The sequence below is a fragment of the Physeter macrocephalus genome, chromosome 8, assembly GCF_002837175.3.
Source record: "Physeter macrocephalus isolate SW-GA chromosome 8, ASM283717v5, whole genome shotgun sequence".
In the NCBI taxonomy this organism is placed as follows: Eukaryota; Metazoa; Chordata; class Mammalia; order Artiodactyla; family Physeteridae; genus Physeter; species Physeter macrocephalus.
The window spans coordinates 51,974,883-52,001,622 of record NC_041221.1 but is presented as its reverse complement, the minus strand read 5'-3'; the positions used below and the strand labels follow the sequence as shown (position 1 = coordinate 52,001,622).

The 26,740-nt window shown below is 37.6% G+C and overlaps 1 protein-coding gene across 6 annotated transcripts in view; it reads right to left on the bottom strand.

Moving 5' to 3' along the window:
• Nucleotides 1-4,556: 4,556 nt before the first annotated feature.
• GHR (growth hormone receptor) overlaps nt 4,557-26,740 on the bottom strand; it is a 292,065-nt gene continuing 269,881 nt past the window's right edge. For all 6 annotated transcript variants that reach the window (XM_007117758.4, XM_028492885.2, XM_028492886.2 and 3 more), the window contains 4 exons: nt 22,587-22,752; nt 20,476-20,566; nt 13,696-13,765; nt 4,557-6,412 (listed from right to left, as the gene is read on the bottom strand). In XM_007117758.4, coding sequence (XP_007117820.1) covers nt 5,435-6,412; nt 13,696-13,765; nt 20,476-20,566; nt 22,587-22,752 — 1,305 coding nt within the window. In that variant the 3' untranslated portion in view covers nt 4,557-5,434. The remainder of the gene's footprint in view (nt 6,413-13,695; nt 13,766-20,475; nt 20,567-22,586; nt 22,753-26,740) is intronic.

Genomic DNA, 26,740 nt, shown 5'->3' with positions numbered 1-26,740 from the left:
TTCTCTAGTTCCTTTAGGTGTAAGGTTAGATTGTTTATTTGAGATTTTTCTTGTTTCTTGAGGTAGGCTTGTATAGCTGTAAACTTCCCTCTTAGAACTGCTTTTGCTGCATCCCATAGGTTTTGGATCATCGTGTTTTCATTGTCATTTGTGTCTAGGTTTTTTTTGTTTTTTGGTTTTTTGGTTTTTTTTGCAGTACATGGGCCTCTCACTGCTGTGGCCTCTCCCACTGCGGAGCACAGGCTCCGGACGCGCAGGCTCAGTGGCTGTGGCCCATGGGCCCAGCCGCTCTGCGGCACGTGAGACCCTTCCGGAGTGGGGCACGAACCCACGTCCGCTGCATCGGCAGGCGGACTCCCAACCACTGCGCCATCAGGGAAGCCCTGTCTCTAGGTATTTTTTGATTTCCTCTTTGATTTCTTCAGTGATCTCTTGGTTATTTAGTAATGTATTGTTTAGCCTCCATGTGTTTGTGTTTTTTATGTTTTTCTCCCTGTAATTCATTTCTAATCTCATAGTGTTGTGGTCATTTTTGTAGGTCCTTTTCTTCTCTTGTGTTTCACACTTAGAGAAGTTCCTTTAGCATTTGTTGTAGAGCTGTTTCGGTGGTGCTGAATTGTCTTAGCTTTTACTTGTCTGTAAAGCTTTTGATTTCTTCACTGAATCTGAATGAGATCCTTGCCGGGTAGGGTAATCTTTGTTGTAGGTTGTTCCCTTTCATCACTTTAAATATATCATGCCACTCCCTTCTGGCTTGTAGAGTGTCTGCTGAGAAATCAGCTCTTAACCTTATGGGAGTTCCCTTGTATGTTATTTGTCGTTTTTCCCTTGCTGCCTTCAGTAATTTTTCTCTGTCTTTAATTTTTGCCAATTTGATTACTATGTGTCTCGGCGTGTTTCTCCTTGGGTTTATCCTGTATAGGACTCGCTGCGCTTCCTGGAGTTGGGTGGCTATTTCCTTTCCCATGTTAGGGAAGTTTTCAACTATAATCTCTTCAAATATTTTCTCTGGTCCTTTCTCTCTCTCTTCTTCTGGGACCCCTATAATGGGCTCACGGGCCCAGCCGCTCCGCGGCATGTGGGATCCTCCCGGACCGGGGCATGAACCCGTGTCCCCTGCATTGGCAGGCAGACTCTCAACCACTGCGCCACCAGGGAAGCCCTCTTCTAGGTCTTTGTTAAACATTTCTTGCATCTACTCAATCTTTGCCTCCATTCTTTTTCCGAGGTCCTGGATCATCTTCACTATCATTATTCTGAATTTTTTTTCTGGAAGGTTGCCTATCTCCACTTCATTTAGTTGTTTTTCTGGAGTTTTATCTTGTTCCTTCATCTGGTACATAGCCCTCTGAGTTTTTATCTTGTCTATCTTTCTGTGAATGTGGTTTTTGTTCCACAGGCTGCAGCATTGTAGTTCTTCTTGCTTCTGTCTTTAATTTTTGTCAATTTGATTACTCTGTGTCCCAGCATGTTCCTCCCTGGGTTTATCCTGCCTGGGGGACTCTCTGCGCTTCCTGCACTTGGTTTACACTTTCCTTTCCCATGTTAGGATATTTTTCAGCTATTGTCTATTCAAATATTTGCTCAGGTCCTTTCTCTCTATCTTCTCCTTCTGGGACTCCTATAATGTGAATGTTGGTGCATTTAATGTTGTCTCAGAGGTCTCTTAGATTGTCCTCATTTCTTTTCATTCTTCTTTATTCTGTTTCACAGCAGTGATTTCCACCATTTTGTCTTCCAGTTCACTTATACATTCTTCTGCTTTATTTATTCTACTATTGATTCCTTCTAGTGTATTTTTCATTTCAGTTGTTGTATTGTTCATCTGTTTGTTTTTTAGTTCTTTTCGGTCTTTATTTCGGTCTATATTTCTTGTATCTTCCTGGTCTTTGCCTTTATCTTTTTCTGAGATCTTGGATCATCCTTACTATTATTACTTTGAATTCTTTCTTGGGTAGATTCCCTGTCTCCACTGAGTTGTTCTTCTGGGATTTTATCTTGTCCTTTTCTCTCAGATATAGTCCTCTGCTGTCTCATTTTGTCTTTCTGTGATTGTGGTTTCCATTCCACAGGTTGCAGTGTTGTAGTTCTTGTTGCTTCTGCTGTCTGCCCCCTTGTGGATGAGGCTGGTCTAAGGGGCTTGTGCTGGTTTCCTGGTGAGAGGGACTGGTTCCAGCCCACTGGTGGGTGGAGCTGTGTCTTGTCCCTCCTGTGGGCAGGGCTGTGTTAATGGGTGTGTTTAGTGGCCAGCTGTGGGCTTAGGAAGACTTTAGGCAGCCTGTTTGCTGATGGGTGGGGCTGTGTTCCCACCCTGTTGGTTGTTTGGTCTGAGGCATCCCAGCACTAGAACCTATGGGCTGTTGGGTGGGGCCAGGTCTTGGTGAGAAAATGGTGGCCTCCAGGAGGGCTTACGCCAATGAGTACTACCCAGAACTACCGCCACCAGTGTCTTCATCCACACAGTGAGTCACAGCCACCCCCTCACACACCCACACCCCCCTCTGCAGGAGACCCTCCAATACCAGCAGGTAGGTCTGGCCCAGGGTCTTATGAGGTCACTCTTTTTCCCCTGTGTCCTGGTGCTCACGAGACCTTGTGTGTGCCCTCCAAGAATGGAATTTCTGCCTCCCCCAGTTCTGTGGAAGTCTTGCAGTCAAACCCTGCTGGCCTTCAAAGCCAGGTGCTCTTGGGGCTCCTTTTCCCAATGCCAGACCCCTAGCCTGGGTAGCCTGACGTGGGACTCACAACTTTCACTCCTGTGGGAGAACCTCTGTGATACAATTATTTTCCAGTTTGTGCGCTGCCCACCTGGTGGGTATGGGATGTGATTTTATCACGATTGCATCCTTCTTGAAGCTGGAGCCTCCAATGGGGGAATCTCTGCTTCATGGCTTTACTGCTCTTAGGCTCCTACACAACCTACCTAACCAGCTTCCCTCCCAGCCTTGACTTCTTATTGGCTTCCCATTAGGACAAGGAGCTAGTCTGACAAACTGACTTGTTCTAATGTGTGAATGGTAGAGGGAGAGCTGTTTACCCCTCCCCTCCTTCTAGGCAACATGCCCAAGCTCTCCCCACTTCACAAACACCCCCACATGCGTCATGCATGCTTTGATGCATCCAAAATATGGCTCTAAGAGTCCAGGCAAGCCAGCAGGATATTTTTGAGCTGGGCTCGTGTTTATTAAAAAAAAAAAAAAAAAAAAAAGGGAAGGAGCTGTCTCCTCTGCTCTATATTTCAGCACAGAACAAAAATCTTTACACACATTGCTACTGTGTTTAAACCAACTGTGCTATGCTCCCCTTACAAGGAGAAGAACTGAGTATGCAGTCTGATTTAGGATGCTTTTCCTGTGGGTGTTTGACAATAGAAGCATACCATCACAAATCCAAGAAAATAAATTTATTAAACTTTGAAGGAAAAAAATCCACAGACATAAAGAAAGTTAAATATAAACTGCAGGACACAACTAGTCATACTAGTGAATAATGGCTTGTGTGGCCAGCAAAGTACCAAAATGACATTCGGAGACCGATTGAGGTATTTAGCTATTTTTGGCTATAGAAATGTTGTCAGCCTATTGTGAAATAGTAAGATAGTTTTCCCAAACACACAGTTTTAAGTTGAATTAGGTTCTACATTGATGAAACTGTCTACGAAACTAAATTATGTAGCTCTTAGAGAAAACCATAGCAGCAAGGTAGCAGAAAATCTATTAAACATCTATTACAAAGTAACATGCTGAACTTTAAACACCCAATTCTAGCTTTTCACTGTCCTTCCTGCAAGAAAGAGGGAATTTAAAATTGCCAACCATTAAGCTTGTTTCCTAAAAAGGTATGGCAAATACTATTTAAGTTAAAGCTAACTTTAAAGTTTTATTAAGCTTTAAAAAATACTTAAGTGAGAAGCATTCTTGAGTGAGATGAGTCTTCTCTTTTTGACAAACCTTTTGAGGAGCAATCCCAATGCTCCTATGAATGATGTTTAGGTTATTAAGATATTGAACAATAACTTATAATTTACTCAGGCCCCTTCTTTTTCTTCTGACTACCCGCTTTAAGGCCAATCCACTCAGAGGGGAAGTAAAAAATGATGAAACTTCTTTTATTACTTTAAATAAATCCTATAAAAGATTTGGTGAGGAAGAAAGTTTCTGCTATGGGTTTAAATAAATTTTTTAGTTATCTTGGGGATTTAAAATCTTGTTTTTTCTCTTTTTGCTACCATGAATAATGAGTATGTGTCTGGCTATAGGCCGTGAAAGAGAAACCTTTTTCTTGAACTTTTATTCCATGATCTGGTTAACTTTACTTCGACCAGCTTCAACTTACAAAATGCTTCTTGTACCTATTCCTTCCTTAGGTAAATATGAACTAAGAGACACTGTGGCCGAGGTTCTAAGGCTTGACTCTCATGATCTGAGTGCACTAAGAAACTCCTTCCCCGTGCACTGCAGTGATTAAGCATTCTGGGTCAATAGGAACCAGCTATGATTTCTATTCTCTTAGTATGCAGTGCTCTGACATGAACCAAAACTTGGGTAAGAAAAGGCTTTTTGTTCATTTGTGTTGTGGGTTTTTTTTTTTTTTGGTTCATGATAAGTTGACCTGTGCAAACATTTTAAAGTTTTCTAAATTAACAAATATCTGTTTACAAATTCAGATAAGATGAACACATTCCAATAATGCAGCTAACTACAATCATTTTAGAATCATTTAAAGAGTTTTAGGAGGTATAAAAAGGGCCTTGTAAAAAACTAGTTTTTCTTCAGGTGTGTTGACCAAAGCATTAAACCAGCTTTAGACTGCAGTTACTACATTCTTTAGATGGGTCAGCATGAGCTACAGTACACCATGTACAGTGTAATAGAAAATAGCCATGCTTAAAGTGTAAATTATTAAAAATACCTTTATCCATTTTATGTCAAAATAAATGTTTTACATATCCAAACTATTTCTTCTTACCTATAATTTTAGTTCCCAATTATTAAAAAAAATTAGCCTGTGCTGTGATTTGCATTCAATCGTCCTGAACTGCAAAAGCCACCTGATTTTTCGCTTTTTCAAAAAGCATGATTAACTATAGATTAAAAAACATAGCCATTCAATGCTTAGTAGCACAAAATTAACACCCACAATAACAAGACAATCACTGCCACTAAACAGTCTTTGAGACAATTCTTTAAAATATTTACAATTCACAATAAGAATATCTATCTGATGAAGGGTTCTTCTTCTTTTTCTTTAATATCATGTTTCAACATTTCAGGAAAAGCCATTTAGAATCCGTATCCCCCACCCTCAACTCCCACCCCCGCCCCAAAAAGGTTTAAACATTGTTTTGGTTTAAGCATTCATGCCCTAGCCAACTCTTTGCTAGAGTAAATAGGTAGCTCATTAAATATGTAGCTCATGGGAAATCGAAGAAAAGCTACGGCATGATTTTGTTCAGTTGGTCTGTGCTCACGTAGCCACATGAGGAGAGAAACTCTTTGTCAGGCAAGGGCAGGGCAGTTGCATTGAGTACGAGGCCCTGTGGAGATTGTACTATATGAATGGAGGTATAGTCTGGGACAGGCATCTCAGAACTTGGAACACGTTCTGCTGTCCCAGACCTCCCAGCAGTAGTGGTAAGGCTTTCCGTGGTGATGTAAATGTCCTCCTGGTTAAAGCTTGGCTCTGCATGTGATTCAGCCTCGACATGAGGGGCCAGGGCGATGCACTTTTTAGCATCTGCCTCACAGAAGTAGGCGTTGTCCATGATGAAGTTTGCTTGGCAGGGTGAGACCACTTCTGGATGCATGTCACACTGGGACATCCCAGCCTTATTCTTTTGGCCCGGGGAAAGGACCACACTCCCTGCTGGTGTAATGTCACTTACCTGGGCATAAAAGTCGATGTTTGCCAATGAACTTGGATTGCTGAGCTGCTGCTGCGTATGGCCAGCTTGATGAGTTGACTCAGTTCCGCCAGTAAGAAGTGATCTTGGTTTGTTTTCCTCTCCTAGGAGAACACTGGGCTGCTGGCTATCAGGGGCAGCATCATTAGAAGGTGAGTTATTTAGATTCTTCTGGTCAAGGCACAAGCGATCTGCTTCCCCTTTTAACCTTTGTGGCTGAGCAACCTCTGAGGTACCATCACACATGTCACTGGCATTGAAATCAGTCTCCAGAATGTCAGGTTCATAACAGCTGGTACGTCCAGAGTCGTCATCCTTTGCCCCCAGGATATTAAGTGATTTTTCATGGTCATTGTTTAGAAGTCTATCTGTGTCTGATCCTTCAGTCTTTTCATCGGGGTCATCAATATCTAGCTCAATAAATTCAACCCAAGTGTCATCATTGTAGAATTCGTGTTTATAGTTGTCATGAATGGCTAAGATTGTGTTCACCTCTTCTAATTTTCCTTCCTAGGAAATGGAAAATGAAGATCTATGAAAAGAAACTCACAACAATTAAGTGATATAATAAATAACATTCAGAGACTAATTAGTAACAAAGCCATATAACAGATACATTAGTGAAGAACTTTTCTTTCTTATTTAAAATTCTTTTCTATTATGGTTCATCACAGAATACCAAACATAGTTCTCCATGCTATACAGCAGGATGTTGTTGTTTATCCATTCCAAATAAAATAGCTTATATCTGCTAACCTCACCCTCCCACTCCATCACTCCCCCAACCCCCTCGGCAACCACAAGTCTGTTCTCTATGTCTGTGAGTTTGTTTTTGTTTCATACGTAGATACGTTCATTTGTGTCATATTTTAGATTCCACATATAAGTGATACCGTATGGTATTTGTCTTTCTCTTTATGACTTACTTCACTTAGTATGATAATCTCTAGTTGCATCCATGTTGCTGCAAATGGCATTATTTCATTCTTTTTTTTATGGCTGAGTAGTATTCCATTGTATATATGTACCACACCTTCTTTATCCATTCATCTGTTGATGGGCATTTAGGTTGTTTCTATGTCTTGGCTATTGTGAATAGTGCTGCTGTGAACACAGGGGTCCATGTATCTTTTTGGATTAGAGTTTTGTCTGGATATATGCCTAGGAGTGGGATTGCTGGATCATATGGTAATTCTATTTTTAGTTTTCTGAGGAACCTCTACACTGTTTTCCATAGAGGCTGTACCAACTTACACTCCAACAGTGTAGGAGTGTTCCCTTTTCTCCACACCCTCTCCAGCATCTGTTATTTGTAGAGTTTTTAATGATGGCCATTCTGACTGGTGTGAGGTGGTACCTCATTGTAGTTTTGATTTGCATTTCTCTAGTAATTAGCAATGTTGAGCATCTTTTCACGTGCCTATTGGCCATTTGTATTTCTTCTTTGGAGAAATGTCCATTTAGGTCTTCTGCCCATTTTTCAATTGGGTTGTTTGTTTTTTTGTTGAGTTGTATGAGCTATTTGTGTATTTTGGAAATAAAGCCCTTATTGGTCTCATTGTTTGCAAATACTTTCTCCCATTCTGTAGGCCGTCTCTTTGTTTATGGTTTCTTTTTCTGTGCAAAAGCTGGTAAGTTTGATTAGGTCCCATTTGTTTCTTTTTGTTTTTATTTCTATTGCTTTGGGAGACTGACTTAAGAAAACGTTGGTATGATTTATGTCAGAGAATGTTTTGCCTATGATCTGTCCTAGGAGTTTTGTGGTGTCATGTCTTAAGTCTTTAAGCCACTGTGAGTTTATTTTTATGTATGGTGAGAGGGTATGTTCTAACTTCATTGATTTCCATATGGCTGTCCAACTTTCCCAGCACCACTTGTTGAAGAGACTGTCTTTTTCCTATTGTATATTCTTGCCTCCTTTGTTGAAGATTGACTATAGGTGTGTGGGTTTATTTCTGGGCTCTCTATTCTGTTTCATTGACCTATATGTCTGTTTTTGTGCCAAAACCCCTGTAGCTTTGTAGTATTGTCTGAAGTCTGGGAGGGTTATGCCTCCTGCTTTGCTCTTTTTCTTCAGGATTGCTTTAGCAGTTCTGGGTCTTTAATGGTTCCATATAAATTTTAGGATTATTCTAGTTCTGTGAAAAATGTCATGGGTAATTTGATAGGGACTGCATTAAATCTGTAGTTTGCTTTGGGCTGTATGACCATTTTAACAATGTTAATTCTTCCAATCTATGAGCATGGGATATCTTTCCATTTCTTTGACTCACCTTCAGTTTCCTTTATTAATGTTTTATAGTTCTCAGCATATAAGTCTTTTACCTCCACAGTAAGGTTTATTCTTAAGCATATTTTATATTTTGGGGTGAGATTTTAAATAATGTTGTTTACATTCCCTTTCTGATATTCCGTTGTTAGTGTAAAGAAATGCAACTGGTTTCTATATGTTAATCTTGTATCCTGCTACCTTGCTGAATTTGTTTATCATTTCTAGTAGTTTTTGTGTGGATTCTTTAGGGTTGTCTATATAGTATCATGTCATCTGCATATAATGACAATTTTGCCTCTTCCCTTCCAATTTGGATACTTTTTATTTCTTGTCTGATTGCTGTGGCTAGGACTTCCAATACTATGTTAAATAGAAGAGGTAAGAGTGGGCATCCTTGCCTTGTTCCAGATTTTAGCGGGAAGTCTTTCAGCTTTTCACCATTGAGTATTATATTGGCTGTGGGTTTGTCATAAATAGCTTTTATTATGTTGAGATGTTCCCTGTGTACCCACTTTGGTAAGAGTTTTTATCATGAATGGATGTGGAATTTTGTCAAATGCTATTTCTGCATCTTTTGAGATGATCATGTGGTTTTTGTCTTCTCTTTTGTTTATGTGATGTATCACATTGATTTGTGTATGCTGAACCATGCTTGTGAACTTGGGATGACTCTTGGTCATGGTGTATGATTTTTTTTTATGTGTTGTTGGATTTTGTTTGCTAATATTTTGTTGAGAATTTTTACATCTGTATTCATCAAAGATATTGGCCTGTAATTTTCTTTTTTGGTGGTGTCTTTGTCTGGTTTTGGTATCAGGGTGATGATGGCTTCATAGAGTGTCTTTGGGAGTGTTCCCTCCTCTTCAATTCTTTGGAAGAGTTTGAGAAGGACTGGTGTGAGTTCTTCTTTGTATGTTTGGTAGAATTTGCCTTTGAAGCCATCTGGTCCTGGACTTTTGTTTGTAGGGAGTTAATTACATATTCTATTTCACCTCTAATGATTGGTCTGTTCAAATTATCTACTTCTTGTTGATTCAATTTTGGTGGGCTGTATATTTCTAGAAACTTGTCCTTTTCTTCTAGGTTGTTGAATCTGTTGAGAAGTAATTGGTCATAGTGTTCCCTTATGGTTTTTGTATGACTGTGGTATCAGTTGTTATGTCTCCTTTTTCATTTCTTATTTTGTTTATTTGGGTTCTCTCTCTTTTCTTCTTGGTGAGCCTGGCCAGAGGTTTGTCAATCTTGTTTACCCTTTCAAAGAACCAGCTCTTGGTTTTATTGATTTTTTTTTCTATTTTTTTAATCACTTTTATTTATTTCCTCTCTGATCTTGATTATTTCCATCCTTCTGCTGATTTTAGGTTCTGTTTGTTCTTTTTCTACTTCTTTTAAGTGGTAGATTAGGTTGTTTATCTGAGACTTTTCTTGTTTTTTTGAGGAAGGCCTGTATCACTATGAACTTCCCTCTAAGAACTGCTTTTGCTGCATCCCATAGATTTTGTACAGTGGTATTTTCATGGTAATTTTTCTCAAGGTATTTTAAAATTTGATTTCATTGTTGACTGATTGGTTTTTTTAGTAGCATATTGTTTGGTAACCGTTTTTTTAGTAGCATATTGTTTAGTAGTCATTTTCTTTTTCTGTGGTTGATTTCTAGTTTCATGCTGCTGTGGTCAGAAAAGATGCTTGAGATAATTTCTATACTCTTAAGTTTGTTGAGGTCTGTTTTGTACCCTAGTATGTGGTCAATCCTAGAGAATGTTCCATGTGCACTCGAAAAGAATGTATATTCTGTTTTTTTGGATGTAATGTCCTAAAAATATCAATTAGGTCTAACTGTTCTATTGTATCATTTAGGATCTCTGTTGCCTTATTTTCTTTCTAGAAGATCTGTGCACTGATGTGAGTGGGGTGTTAAAGTCTCCTACTATTATTGTATTCCTGTCAATTTCTCCCTTTATGTCTGTTAGTATTTGTTTTATGTATTTGGGTGCTCCTATATTAGGTGCATATATGTTGATGAGTGTAAAAGTGTCCTTCTTTATTTTTCTTTATGGCCTTTGTTTTAAAGTCTATTCTGTCTGATATGTGTATTGTGATCTCCACTTTGTCATTTCCATTTGCATGAAATATCTTTTTCCATCTCCTCACTTTCAATCTGTGTCCTTTGCTCTAAAGTGGGTCTCTTGTAGGCAGCATATTGTAGGCTCTTGTTTTTTTAATCCAATCTTCCTCTCTGTCTTTTGATTGGAGCATTTAGTCCATTGACATTAAGGTAATTATTGATAGATATGTATTTATTGCCATTTTAAGCCTTGCTTTCCTGTTGATTTTTTATTTCTTATTTGTCCCTTTTTTCTTTTTGTTTTTCCCTTTTGTGGTTTGATGATTTTCTTTTGTATTGTACATCTCTTCTTTTTGGTTTTTGTGAGTCTATTGTATGTTTTTGATTTGTGGTTACCTTGTTTCTCAAGTATGTAAACCCCATCCCATAGGTATTGATACTTGCCTTAGACTGGTAATCATATAGGCTCAAACACATTCTAGGAAATGATAAAAAAAAATCTACACTTTCTTACTCTTCTCCCCCACATTATATGATTTTGATGTCCTCTTTTACATCTTCATGTTCATCCTTTTGCTGTTCACTGTGGTTATCATAAATTTCACAGAAATTTATTTTGATTTTTTAAAAAATCCGTGTACTGGCTTATTTACGTGATTTTCTTTCCAATTGTGATTTTCTCTTTCCTATATATTTTTACTTCTTTTCTATTTACAGAAGACCTTTCAATATTTCCTTTAGGATAGGTTTAGTATTGCTGTATTCTTTTAGTTTTTGCTTGTCTAAGAAATTCTTTCTCGCTCCTTCTATTGTAAATAATAATCTTGCTGGGTAGAGTACCCTAGGTTGCAGTTTTTTCCCCTTCAGGACTTTGAATGCATCTTGCCACTTCCTTCTGGCCTGCAAAGTTTCTGTACAGAAATCAGTTGATAGCCTTATGGGGGTTCCCTTGTAATTAACTTTTTCTCTTGCTGCCTTTAGAATCCTCTCTTTAACTTTTGCATTTTAATTATAATCTTGGTGTAGGTCTGTTTGGTTTTACCTTGTTTGGGACCCTCTGTGCTTCCTGTACCTGGATATGTTTCTTTCTTTACGTTTGGGAAGTTTTCAGCTTCCCAAATACATTTTCAATACCCTTTTCTCTTTCTTCCCATTCTGGGGTCTCTATTATACATAGATTGGCGTGCTTTATATTATCCCATAGGTCTCTTATATTGCTTTCATTTTTTTTTTCATTTGGCTTTCTGTCTGCTGTCTTGATTGGGTGATTTCCATTATTCTATCTTCCAGGTCATTTACTCATTTTTATGTATTATTCATTCTGCTATTCATTGCCTTTAGTTCAGTTTTCATCTTTTTCAATATTTCCTTTAGGATAGGTTTAGTATTGCTGTATTCTTTTAGTTTTTGCTTGTCTAAGAAATTCTTTCTCGCTCCTTCTATTGTAAATAATAATCTTGCTGGGTAGAGTACCCTAGGTTGCAGTTTTTTCCCCTTCAGGACTTTGAATGCATCTTGCCACTTCCTTCTGGCCTGCAAAGTTTCTGTACAGAAATCAGTTGATAGCCTTATGGGGGTTCCCTTGTAATTAACTTTTTCTCTTGCTGCCTTTAGAATCCTCTCTTTAACTTTTGCATTTTAATTATAATCTTGGTGTAGGTCTGTTTGGTTTTACCTTGTTTGGGACCCTCTGTGCTTCCTGTACCTGGATATGTTTCTTTCTTTACGTTTGGGAAGTTTTCAGCTTCCCAAATACATTTTCAATACCCTTTTCTCTTTCTTCCCATTCTGGGGTCTCTATTATACATAGATTGGCGTGCTTTATATTATCCCATAGGTCTCTTATATTGCTTTCATTTTTTTTTTCATTTGGCTTTCTGTCTGCTGTCTTGATTGGGTGATTTCCATTATTCTATCTTCCAGGTCATTTACTCATTTTTATGTATTATTCATTCTGCTATTCATTGCCTTTAGTTCAGTTTTCATCTTGGCAAATGAGTTTTAAAATTTTTTTGGTTCCTTTTTATAGTTTCTAGTTCCTTTTTATAGTACTCTGCATTTCTGTCAATAGCATTTCTTAATTCCTTCAGTATTTTCATTATCTCCTTTTTGAAATCGGTGTCTATTAGACTGAAGAGGTCTGTTTCATTGTTCTTTCAGGGGAATTCTCTTGGTCTTCTAACTGGGAGTGGTTCCTCTGCTTCTTCATTTTACCTTATATTTCTCTTATTCTGTGAGTTTAGGAGAAACAATGATCTACTATGGTCTTGAAGGGCTATTTATATGTGAGAGTGTCCCTGTGTAGTTTGTGTGGATTTAATATTTTGGTGCAAGGGCTGTTTTTAGTATGGATGCCTGTCACCTCTTTCCTCAGCATGTGCTGGCCATTATTCTCTTGATAGGGCGTGTGCAGATGTGGTGCCTGGTCCTGGCATTCTCTGTGGAGGTAGCAGCTCATGTGCATCCCTGGAGCACACAGTGGGAGCAGAGGTGGCTCACAACTCCTCCTGGAGTCTGCGAGGGTGGTGGTGGTAGCCCATGACAGCTCTTAAAGCATGGGGGTTGGGGGTGGTGATGGCTTTTGATCACTCCTGTAGCTTGTGTAGGCAGTGTCTTGCCACCTGAGAGCACGTGCAGGGAGAAAGGCTGCAATGGCAGGTCTTGCCTCTCCTCTCGCACACCACCCAAACAATGGTACCTGGCCTCTAAGGTAGCCCAGGCTTCCTCTGTGTACATCCTCTGGTGCAGTTGCACAAAACTCCAGCCCCTTCAGGCTCTTTATGCACAGCCCACCACCTGAGTCCTCTCCCTGGGTCTAATCTCTGCAGACTGAGCTTCAGCACCCAGTCCCTGCCCACACTGGTGGATGTGTGTCTCCGGCTGGGGAGTGCCGAGCGGTGGCACTGACCGTCTGCACGTCTCTCTCCATTCTAGCTGCTGCAAAACCGGTTCCTGCATTCTCCTCCAAGGTTCTAAAACTCCCACTCTGTCCTGGCTGATCTCCATGACGGTGAGGGGACTTCCCAGGGTGCAGGCATCTTTCTTCTTTCACAGCTCCCTCCCAAGGGGTGCAGGTCCCTTCCCAGTTCCTTTCTTTTCTTTTTTCTTTTGTCCTACCTGGTTACATAGAGATTTTCTTGCCTTTTTAGAGGTCCGATGTCTTCTGCCAGCGTTCAGTAGATATTCTGTGAGAATTGTTCCACATGTAGATGTGTTTTTGATGTATTTGTGTGAGGCAGTGAGCTTCACATTCTACTACTCTGCCATCTTGATCCAGTAGTCAAGAACTTTTAAATACATAATTTTGAGATGTATTATTTAAAAACTTTTTTTCCAGAAGGAATACAAAAAATAAAATGTAATACATATAGCTTGCAAAAGGTCTTAACATAAGACATTATTCTTCAGGTATCATTTAATTAGTGTTATGTATAACTTAGATAATTTATTAATTACCTTGAGGAGATCTGGATCAATTCCTTTAATTTTTGGAACCGGAACTGGGGGTAGAATCAACATCTTAATCCTTGAAAACAAAATTTTGTTTTGATGTCAGTTATGCATTCTCATTTCAAGAGATAGAAATAAAATATTGACAGTATTACTAATATAAAGTAACAGAAAATTTGGAATAAGTATAATCTGAGAAAGAGGAGGAAAGCATTAAGCAGTAAATGACAAGGCAAAACTATAGAAGGAAAAAAAAAACAACAAAAAACCCTCATCTGAAACCAATTTAAGTAAAATGCAGTTTTCTTAAAACTTTTTTTTCATAGTCTTTTATTGATAGTATTGGAATTTAGAAATTTAATTCCATCTGAAGCCAATTTCCATGTCAGTTATAAGGGGGGTAATTTTAATGTACATCTGTAATTTGTAGAGGAAGGGAAGGGGAGGAGAAAGAGCCAATCCATGTGGAGCCAACATTATCTGTACCCTTAAAAAAAAGTGGGTTGGTATAAGTAAGTTCATACCACAAATCCACATGAATTATAAGATTATCCAAGGCAATCTCATTAACCAGGGTGTTTACACAGTTCATTTCAGTTAGTTAGGACAGACTAAATTTGAACTATCTCTAATCAGTATGGATTTGTATACACAAGTCTATGATGTACTTAAAATTTCTGTTCCAAATATTTAAGTTACTTTTTGACCATAATTCATTTCAATATCTATCCTGCTTGTCTTGTGCCTGATTGTATCCCCAGCACTTAGAACAATTCCTGGCACAGAGAAGGTGCTCAATAAACCATTTCTTGAATAAATTTGAGTAAATCATTTATCTATTTCATTAATAGTGTAACTAGAGTTTTTGTTTTAAAGTCAACATTGTGGCTGTGGAATAAAGCTCAGATATTACTATAAAACACTGATGAAAGAAATCAAAGATGACACAAACAGATGGAGAGCTATACCATGCTTCTGGATTGGAAGAATCAATACTGTGAAAATGACTATACTACCCAAAGCAATCTACAGGTTCAGTGCAATCTCTGTCAAATTACCAATGGCATTTTTCACAGAATTAGAACAAAAAATTATACAATTTGTGTGGAAGCACAAAAGACCCCGACTAGCCAAAGCAATATTGAGAATGAAAAACAGAGCTGGAGGAATCGGGCTCCCTGACTTCAGACTATACTACAAAGTTACAGTAATCAAGACAGTATGGTACTAGCACAAAAACAGAAATATAGATCAATGGTACAGGATAGAAAGCCCAGAGATAAACCCATGCACCTATGGTCACCTAATCTATGACAAAGGAGGCAAAATGGAGACAAGACAGCCTCTTCAATAAATAGTGCTGGGAAAACTGGACAACTACATGTAAAAAAAGTGAAATAAGAACACTCTCTAACACCATACACAAAAATAAACTCAAAATGGATTAAAGACCTAAATGCAAGACCTGACACTATAAAACCCTTAGAGGAAAACACAGGCAGAACACTCTTTGACATAAATCACAGCAAGATCTTTTATGACCCACCTTCTAGGGTAATGAAAATAAAAACAAAAATAAACAAATGGGACCTAATGAAACTTAAAAGCTTTTGCACAGCAAAGGAAACCATAAACAAGACAAAAAGACAGCCCACAGAATGGGAGAAAATATTTGCAAATGAAGCAATGGACAAAGGATTAATCTCTGAAATATACAAACAGCTCATGCAGCTCAATAGCGAAAAGACAACCCAATCAAAAAATGGGCAGAAGACCTGAACAGACATTTCAGCAAAGAAGACATACAGATGGCCAAGAAGCACATGATAAGCTGCTCAGCATCACTAGTTATTAGAGAAATGCAAATCAAAACTACAATGAGTTATCACCTCACACCAGTAAGAATGGCCATCATCACATATCTATCTACAAACAATAAATGCTGGAGAGGGTGTGGAGAAAAGGGAACCCTCTTGTACTGTTGGTGGGAATGTAAATTGGTACAGCCACTATGGAGAAGAGCATGGAGGTTCCTTAAAAAACTAAAAATAGAACAACCATATGCCCCAGCAATCCCACTACTGGGCATATACCCTGAGAAAACCATAATTCAAAAAGATTCGTGTACCACAGTGTTCATTGCAGCACTGTTTACAATAGCCAGGACACGGAAACGACCTAAATGTCCAATGACAGACAAATGGATAAAGAAGATGTGGTACATATATACAATATTACTCAGCCATAAAAGGGAACAAAACTGGGTCATTTGTAGAGATGTGGATGGACCTAGAGTCTGTCATACATAGTGAAGTAAGTCAGAAAGAGACAAACAAATATTGTATATTAATGCATATATGTGGAATCTAGAAAAATGGTGCAGATGAACCTATCTGCAGAGCAGGAATAGAAAGGCAGATGTGGAGAATGGACGTGTGGACACAGTGGGGAAGGGGAGGGTGCAATGAATTGGGAGATTAGGTTTGACATAAATACACTACTATGTGTAAAATAGCTAGTGGGAACCTGCTGTATAGCACGGGGAGCTCAGCTCAGTACTCTGTGATGACCTGGATGGGTGGGAGGTCCAAGAGGGAGGGGATATATATATATATATACACACACACATAGAGCTGATTCACTTCACTGTACAGGAAAAACTAACACAACATTGTAAAGCAATTATACTCCAATTAAAAGAAAAAAGGAAAAAAAATTAACATTGTGGCTCTGGAATAAGCTCAGAGATTATCCATTCCAATCTGACTTTTGGGTATCAGCTGATATTCTACTTAGTGTGAATGAACATTTTTTGAATGTTTCCACCACCTTTTTACATAATCCAAGGAATAAGCCAAATTCCATTTTGTAAATTGTGTTTGAGTAGACTCCACTAGGTTTACTCTGTGGGACGGTGTTAAATTGTTACTGATGAATAGAAGTTATAGAAAAAATTCATGTTATTAATAACTGCTACCATTTTTGAATGCTTCTGATAAACCACTGTGAGATGTATCTTGCACTAAACTCTGGGTCAGCAAATTATGGTCTATGCGCTAAATGTGGTCTGCACTCTGTTTTTGTAAATAAAGTTTTATTGGAACATGGTCATGTTCATTTTACATATTATCTATGTAAGATCGTTTGCAGATCATCTATGGCTGCTTTCATGCCACAGTGACAGAGCTGAGTAGTGGTGACAGAGCTTGCATAGCCCAGAAAGCCTAAAAATTTACTGTTTGGTCATTTTTAAAACAACTTTGTCAACCCTTGCACTAAACATTTCATTTAATCCTTACCACTACCAGGGAGGCAGAAGACATTATCTGTGGAAAGATCTAGATATTTAAGGAACATGTTCAAATCACACACTAATACTTGGCTCAGCTGGTGCTCAAATCCAAAGCAGCTGACTCCAAAACCTGGGCCCTTTGCCTTCTGTCACGCTGATGGGTTAACTTGGTTCTGCATTTCTAAATGAATAGTTCACAGGTTCAAACACATAGAAAAATGCAACAAAACCCCAGTTACAGGAGGCAAAGTTTCCTAAATGTCTAACGCTTTACTTTGTATGGGTGCCTCTTTTTTTTTTTTTTTTTTTTTTTTTTTTGAAGAGGATGATGCATTTAGGTCATTTAGGTACTTGTTGATAGCTTTCTAGGAGTTGTGGTTGACTTTAGGCCAGGGTGGCAGACCCTGCAGCTTGCAGGACCCAAGCCAGTCATGCAACTGAATATAGCGGGCCTGGGACAAAGTCATAGGGAGGGATGGGAATGGTGACAGAGAACATATGCCCTTTGCAAATGGGATGGTTGTTGGTCCTCTGCTTCAGCACATGTTGCCATGCAGGAATATCAGCCGAGTTTCACTAGATCTCTGTTTTTAAAGATAATCTAGTAATCTGGATTTTTGTGTGAAAATTCCCTGTTTTACAAACACTTTGCAGGAAAACCTTTACTCCAAAATCAAAAGAACATAAAACAACAAAACATGGATCTGCGGGCTGAATTTGGCTTTCAGGTTGCCAGTCTGTCACTTCTGTTTTATGTTGATTCAATTATTTCTTCCTGGATTAGCCATAGCTTGAAGGCTGGAGTAGGTCATATGGTGGGAGCCACAGAGTATAAAGATAAACTGGCATGAAACTACGTTTCTGATTTTTCTATCATTTTACTCAAATCCAAATTACACTATAAATTTTGCTAGAGTTGACTCTTAATGATCTGGACTAAGAAAGGGAGCAGTGGCTTGGTTTGTGAACTAACAAAACCTCAAGCAAAGACAAAGAGCACCTGAAGTCCTTTACAGTCCTGAAGTTCTGGGGTAAACTGGCATAGCACCCCATTCTTTGAGTTTCATTTTAATTGTTCTTTCCACACTTGCTGTCAGCTATTTTCTACCATTTCCTACTTTCACTAGAACATAGAAATTTAGACAATGATAAGGATTTTTATGGGTACATGAAAAAAGAAAGGTTAATTGTTTTCCATGGAAAAATTAATTTAGAACAGGAAATTTGGCAGTACAAATAGATTTCCAAAATTTTTCCCAATTTGGTGATTTTTGACCAAGCGTCACAGTTAAGAACTTCATTATTCATAGAAAACACTCTTTTAGACAAAGGTTAATATATTTCCTTTGAAATTCTACTTGTTTGGAGGATTATTTTTTCTTCCAAATATTGTTAACTAATGTAATTTTAAGCAACATAACAAATTTGCTTGGTCTTCATGATGACTCGAAATTGACCACTAATGTTAAAAGTAAATTCCATTACGTACATAGTGGGTTTATCTACTGCAGGTACACATAAATTAGCCCATCGCCTAACTGTACAGATCAGTGAATTCAAATTAATCAACAGAATAATTTGGCTCCGTTGCTGTTGGCATTGCTTAAATATATAAATTACTTAAAATCCTAAACAATTATTTACCTATTTACTAACTACCCCCCCAATTGAAAAGTGTGTTATCCTGCTTTATAATACTTGTGTTTCTAAGATAGTAATGTTGCTAGAAAGTTAGATAGAAAATAAAATTCTACAGCGCGAATTCTGTTTTCTCCTGAGCTTACATTATAAAATTGGAGATGAAACTACTAAAATAAACCTTCCTATATTCACTTGGAGACTTTTAGCATGCTTGACACTCTGGAACTCTAGAATTCTGAGAATTCTTCTCTACTGAAATTCTATTTTGATGTTTACAAATGCTATACAGCTTCAAAATACAAATTAAAAAGCTTTTACAATATATTCACATAGATGCTATTTTGATTTGTAGATGCGTCTTGGCTTCACCTGGAGACTTGTCTTTAGTTCTAGGTAGAGTAACCAACTGTCTTGGTTTGCCTGGACACGGGACTTTCAGTGCTAAAACCAGGAAAGTCCCAGGCAAACAGAGTGTTAGCTACCCTAATTCTCGGAGAAGGGGCAAGAATAACCCTTGGGACTTAAAGAATATCCTAAACTACCATATGACCCAGGAATCCCACTACTGGGCATATACCCTGAGAAAACCATAATTCAAAAAGAGTCATGTACCACAATGTTCACTGCAGCTCTATTTACAATAGCCAGGACATGGAAGCAACCTAAGTGTCGAGCATGAAGGGAAGTATCCATCCCTAGCAGGAGTCGCTACAGAGGAATAAAGACGTAGAGAACGGACTTGAGGACACAGGGAGGGGGAAGGGTAAGCTGGGATGAAGTGAGAGAGTGGCATGGACATATATACACTAGCAAAGGTGAAGTAGATAGCTAGTGGGAAGCAGCTGCATATAGCACAGGGAGATCAGCTCGGTGCTTTGTGACCACCTAGAGGGGTGGGATAGGGAGGGTGGGAGGGAGACGCAAGAGGGAGGGGATATGGCGATATATGTATACGAATAGCTGATTCACTTTGTTATACAGCAGAAACTAACACACCATTGTAAAGCAATTATACTCCGATAAAGATGTTAAAAAAAAAAAAAGAATATTCTAAATGTAAGAAAACTGGCGACCAGTACCGGTAACTTTTCCTATGTTTTGTATTAAAAGTTCCTGTAGTCTGTACTGAGTTTCTTTCAAGAATGAAAATAGAATAATTAGTCTTTACAGCTTAAGGGAAATTTAAAGGTCATATAATCCAACACCCTCAAATTAGCCATGAGAACATGGAGGCCTAGAGAGATTAAGGGACTCAAATGAGATTAAACAGCAGTGGCAGAATAATAACTGGAACCTGCCTTTTGACTGCAAGAGAATGCAGACTGGAATCTCTTCAAGCTTAGAATTTTATCTGTGTTGACAAAAGCAGATGAAACACCAAATCATAACTATCCAAGCAATTTCAATAAAACCCAAATTTACTTAAAATCGTCATCATATGAAGTCAAAAAAGGTTTTATTAGATTGAATTATCTAGGTGGCTTTAGTTTACCACTTAAATTTCCTCTTACATTAGGACTGTGTCAGACTCAGCCAAAGCCTCACTGCTGCCTTATGGTCCTGGAATAAATGAGCCAATTTTTTCAGAACTTTGATGAGGTACATATCACAAGGTGTATAGTCACTAGTTTTAGACTCTTAATGTCCTATGCAACTTTCCAGATAGAACTGAAACCTGTGATGTCTCTATGATGAACACAATAAAATGGTAAATGTATAACTGGAGATAACGTTTCACTGGGTTGAAATATTTCACTCATGATTCACAAAAGAAAACATCAAACAATAAATGGAAACGTATGTTTGCTAAATAACTGGCAAAAACATATCAAAGTATGTTATATCACACTTACCTTTGTTGTTTAGAAAATAAGAATAAAAATAATGTCACCATTAGTCCAAATATTCCAAAGATAATAAATAAGAACCATGGAAACCGGAAATCTGAAAAACATAAGAACAACATCTCACTCACAGAACTATGAATAGTTGAAGTTTACATTTCACTCTCCTGTTCCACATTAAAAAATTTCCTAATTTGTATTCATCTAGTAGAGTCAGTGATTTCATTTGATAACCACTGAAATAGAGTGCAATGACTTAGGAGTATTTTCTGTTCCAAGAACACCTCTATCCACTTCTTCAGATGCTTTCATGTACCAAAAAAAGAAAATCAAAGTAAAGAAACAGCATACAGTTTAAGCACAATCCATGTTTATACAAACAAACTGCTTTAAGCATTTTATGTATTCAGGGTATGTCATTAAAATGCTTCAGCTCGAGGAAAAATTGATGCCTGTTAATATACTACTTTTCCTAAATAATGTCCACTTGGTTCTTTTTTTTTTTTTTTAAAGGTGTGGTGATATTTTTTATCCTCCAGATTGAGGATCCATCAAAAAGATGGGGGCAGAGTTTTACATTTGAATCATTACTGAAACTTTTTAGACATGCAGGGCATACATTTTCTGTTTAAAAAAATATTGTTTGACAGAAGATCAGTACTAGGACTCCCATCTTTAGATTTTAGTATAATTTGTAGCAAATTTGTGGGAGTCTGTAAAACTTCTATTTCATTTCTCAAGAACAAGTGCCACAGTGGCAGAGGTTGACTGCTTTTAAGGTGGAATTTACCTTAACATTGCTTTATTAAAAGTAGGCTTTTATGCTGTAATATTCTTTTATTTATTTTCTTATTCAGTTATTAAAAGCCCCAAGGGAGATGTTATGCATATGATAAAGAATTAGTGGGGGAGAGAATATCCTTTTTTTGTATCTTGTGGTACCTATAATTTTATATCAATGATATACTCAGGAACATAATATAAAGCGAGAGTTTAATTTTTTTTCTTTTTTAACAGAGAAGGAAAAGCATGTTTAAAAAATGTTTTTGTTAAGGAATTAAAGGCCATCACAATAACCTTAAAGGGCATGTGGCAAATGTGCTTTTAACCTGAATTTCACCGTATCAAGTATCATTTGAAACAAGCCTGTTGAGTAGAGCTTAGAAAAGATGGTGCTATAGACATTTTCATTTGTGTTAAATAGTATCACGGATTCTACCTGTACTATAGACATTTTCATTTGTGTTATATAGTATCACGGATTCTACCTGTACCGTAAGTGCAGAAATATAAATTTAATTTTTCTGTAGCTTGTGATTGTTTCGTTAACAAATCTCAGACCCTCATATGGCACTGTAAACCTGTTTTTAATGGGGATGAGTTATAGCCAATTCCCACTGGGGAGTGATAATACTTTACACACTTACGATTCATTGTTAAGCAGCCTTCTTTATTTCTGTATCCAAAAATTTAAATTCTTTTATTCTGAATTCATAGGTCTCATTTCTTTAAACTATATGTTTATATTTCTTTTATATAGGATCTTCAAATACTCCTTGTCACTCTTGAGCGTATCTAGCACACGATGTATTAAGCCTTCCTCCAGGTAAAAGCCACACCCAAACTTTCTAAAACCAGTAAACACCTGCCACTGACTACTTATGCTGACTCAATATTAGGCATTCTCTAAGATGCCACATAGATAGCCATCCATCCAGATTCAGAATTTCTGCACTGTGTATTTGAAAAACATCTTTTTCTGATTATAAGTGCAAAACAAACTCATAGAAAATACTAGAAATATAGAAACAAGGAAATAAAGAAATGAAGAAAAGAATCACCTGAAATTCTGCTATCCAGAGATACCCCACCCCCTCCATCAATAGCTTAGTGTATCTTCTGCTCTTTAACGTGCACCTACCCCATGACTTTTCCTGAATAATTCAAAAACGAAATCCTCCTTCCTCTTTTGTAATGGAGAGTACCTGTTACAGGCAGTGAACTCAAGGTCCCTCGTCCTGACAATTGATGCTAATGTATCTTGACCTGGACAACACCCTAACAATCCCTGTATATTGACAAAAACCATGTTGGCTTCCATCTTAATCTCTTAGGTTTACCTTCTTCACATGCAAATGGTCTCATCTGAGGAAGTGTTACAAAGAGCACCTCACTGAACTCGCCATACTTTTCAGAGTTTCGTTGTCTGGATCTCACACGCACTTCATACTCTTTATCCAGTCTCAACGAATACACTGGAACTGATGTTGACAATACAGGGTCCATCTTTCAAGACAAAATAGAAAACTTACTGGTTAGAGAGTCAACAACTCAATGCAATAAGCTCTATGAGGTGTTTCTACATTTGTATTCAAAATGAATTTCTGTAAAGTAGTCGATGTTTTAAAATGCGCTGGTGGAGTTTGCTATTTAGAGAAAGATCAAGGCAAATAACTTAGTAACACAACGCTGTAAACTAACTATACTTCAATTAAAAAGTGGTAAAAAAAAGAATCATTTTGTTAAATGGGTAGTAGTCTTCAAATTTATTTTGGTATAAACACAAAGATATGATAGACTTGTTTAAAGAAATGCAGCTATATCTTTGCATTAGGCTGTCAGATATTCTACTAAGATCAAAGCATAATAGAATTATTATAGTGAATGGCAGAATTATATAAGATTACAGATACATTGCCTACCCTTTGGGATATTACATTCTTATATAAAGACATCAGAACAGAAAGAAACAAACATATTTCCTATATCTATATCTGTTCTTTGGAAATCCTGGGTAGTCATTCATATGATCACAGAATTGGAAAGTGTCCTAGAAAAATCATAGTTGTCTTAATTAAACTTTCAAACAATTCTATCAGCTTGCTCTAGAAGGCTTAAAGCCACCTCAAAATAGTTTGCTATTCAAAATTTGTGAAGAAAAGTCACTGGAGGCCTTTGGTAACAACCACCAGGGTCCCACAACCCTGAAGGCCAGGATGTTCCTTTACCTTCCCAGGGAAGGGTAGGTGAGGCTACTAGACCTTTAAGACATGTTGCTATCAAAGAGGTTAGACACAACTAATGATGGTGTTTTCCTCCAAGTCAAATATTCAAAGCAGGTATCCAATATGTGCTTTTCTTGTGTTTGGGGTAGAACATCTTGTTCCTGTTTATAGAAAATTAGGAACATTCTCTTCTTCAACAGCATGGGTTTTTCACATAAATAAGATTCTCATAATTTGTTTTATTAAGTCAGAGCCTGGGCCTTCAGCTTCTAAAACAAATTTCCCTTCACCGCAGTTAGTTTCTACTCACAAAGTACCTCTTTTTTTCTCCTATGTACACAGAATGGTTAGTTTGCATCTTTTATAGATGCTTAATATATGGAATATTTGTATACCTAAAATGCTTCTGAATATTAAATTCATTTTATTATTTTTCTTAAACTATTTTAAAAAACCTAAGTTTCCATTCTTGAAGCCCTCATTTCTCTGTAACTGTCACCAGTACTATTTCTTTACAGATTTCATTAATAACAAAAGCAAAAAGGGACCCTCGGCCATTCGACCCATATCCCCTCTCCATCTTCCCTCACCCTTCCACACCAGCCACACCAAACTCAAATTTGCTCACAGGGCTCCTAATACCCGGCCTGCTCCCTGCCACCTTCCTATGAGGGAAAGCCTATTCTTGGCTAATGCTCAGTGCAAGTATTGCTGATATTCTAAGAAGCCTCTTCTGGAAATTATCCCTACTCCATCCTACCAGGTAGTACACATACTACTTCTTTTCATTCATTGCTCTAATTTCTATATTATACTGCAAATTCCCTGGGGGCAAACAATGCCTTCATTTTCTTTACATTTCCAAAGCCCAGCACAATACCAGGTATATAGTGGGTACTCAAGAGATGGCCAACACATTGTGGATAATTCTATGCCACCCATTAAGTCTTAAAAAAAAAAAAACAACCAACAAATTCTTAACTTGGTTTAGCAGGTAAATAGTTGTAAGCAACTACATGGTCATTAGAATTACTTTTATATTCAAAATGTGTTTAATAAATTAAAAATGGGCATAGTAATACCAAATTCAATATTGTCAAATGTAACATGAATTCCTGATACAAGCAACAAACGTTAGCCTTTTCCCCCTTGACTTACAACCCTCTCTTCTTTTTATGCTTATGCCTCTTGTTCTCATAAACAAGTAGAATGTAAGTTTTTCAAGAGAGGTCAGTTCTTATAGATGGGCCCTTGATACTCATGACAATTCTGAGATACCTTGCAAATTACCAAACTTATAAATATCACGAATTTGTAACTTCATTTATAAAAGGTAAGTAAAGTAAAAGTTAATTGACCTCTTTGGACTATCTGATGAGATTTAGCAGGGGTGCAATGAAAAGCGCCGCAAAGCCAAGTTGGGATGCAGCCCTGAATGGTCGACCGAGTCCCACGCTCCCACGCACCTGGCTCAGAGTGCGCGATTCCTATCGGTGCCTGGGCTGGAACAGAACTACAGGCCATGGACTTTCTGTGTTCAAGCTATCAGCACTCAATTTGTGTGCTAATGTTCTGATTTACATCTTTGCTTTTTCTAGGTTGCCAAACTTTCTTTGTTTCAGGTCTCCTCCACACTCTTAAAAATGACTGAGAATCCTAAAGATTTTGGTTTTTTGGGGTTATACCTATCACTATTTACCGTACTAGAAACTGAAAATGAGAATTTTAAAAATACTAATTTCAAAATTAAAATAATATTTTATGTTAACATGTTTTTATAAAAATTATTGTACTTTCTGAAACAATAAAATTATAGTGAGAAAAATGACATTGTTTTACATTTTCTGCAAATCTCTTTAATATCTGGCTTAATGGCTGTATTTTTACAACTGTCTCTGAATTAAAACTGCTAGGATGTGTTGTTTTGGTTGAGGTGCATAAATAAAACTTGGTCTCACAGATATATAGTGAGGAAACGGAAGAGATATTTTAATACTCTTTTCAGATAATTGTATATATTCTTCTTTAACACCAACAAAAAAACTCAGTAAGTGGTATTTTCTTAAAGGTTAGTTGCAATGTGGAATCTGAAACTCTATCAGTGAATCTTTCACACTTCATTATATTAAAATCCACCATTCCATCTAGTACTTTGAATGGAACATTTCCCCATGTGTGGTTTTGGTTACAGTATGTACTGGTCATTTGGAAAATATCGTTCACTGAGTTATGCAGATTTTCTAAATGTTCACACATTTCACTGTATAATATTAAAAAAACCTCACTTTTGCTTGTATCACCATTGATCTCATTAGGAGATCTTCAAAGGTTGGGGAAGCTATCAAGCTCACAGCTGCAGATGGCAAGTTTTCCAAAATTCGAATTTAACCTTGAAAGCTCAAATTTTCTCATTGGCAACAAATACTGTCAATTGTTTTTCTTAAGTGTTAAGTTCACTTTTTCAAGAAATGTTGCCAGGTGTTTGCCAACTCAAATATGAAAAACCATCCAGCTGTTTATCAGTTATTCTTTCAAAGTAAAAATGGTATTCCAAGCCAAAAAGCAGCTAGTTCTAGCAGGCAACTCAGGTGTTTAAATGCCTTTTCTCAAGATAACCAACCACACCTCAGCATGCAGCTTCAGTGCTTTATGTGTACTTCCCGTGTGTCACACAGAAGATTAAAAAGCTACATGCTCAGAAGTCGTGATTTAATAAAATAATATATGCAGCGTCATCGAGGACATTCTTATGTGAAACTCCCTCCCCCCAGCCCTGCTCACCGCCTCTTAACTGTGAGTGCACACGGTGCTGAAGAATACAGTGACTGTCGGTACGATTTGGAATTATTGCCTTGATTTGTGCTAAGGCAGCAGCAGTGTTTCCACCATTGCGTTCGTACCATCTGCGTAAATCTCGACACAGTGAAAAAAGGAAAGAACATTCTAGTATTATTATGAAAATAGTCTTGAGCTTGTGGACTCCCTGAAAGGGTCCCAGGGACCCTCAGGGGTCCAAAGTTTACACTTTGGGAACTGCTGCCCTGGGGTGCCTAGCACCGTGCCTTGTGCACGGTAGTTATTTCAATACCTGGTTGCTGAACAAATGTTTGACTGAAGCTTGAATTTAGAAAGCGTTGTTTGACTCAGCATCCGGCCAAGCTTTTCTGCACCAAGTTATGGAACAGATATCTAAATTAAAATGATTCCGCAAACAGAATCTTGAAGCCCAATATATATATATATATATATATATATATATATATATAAAT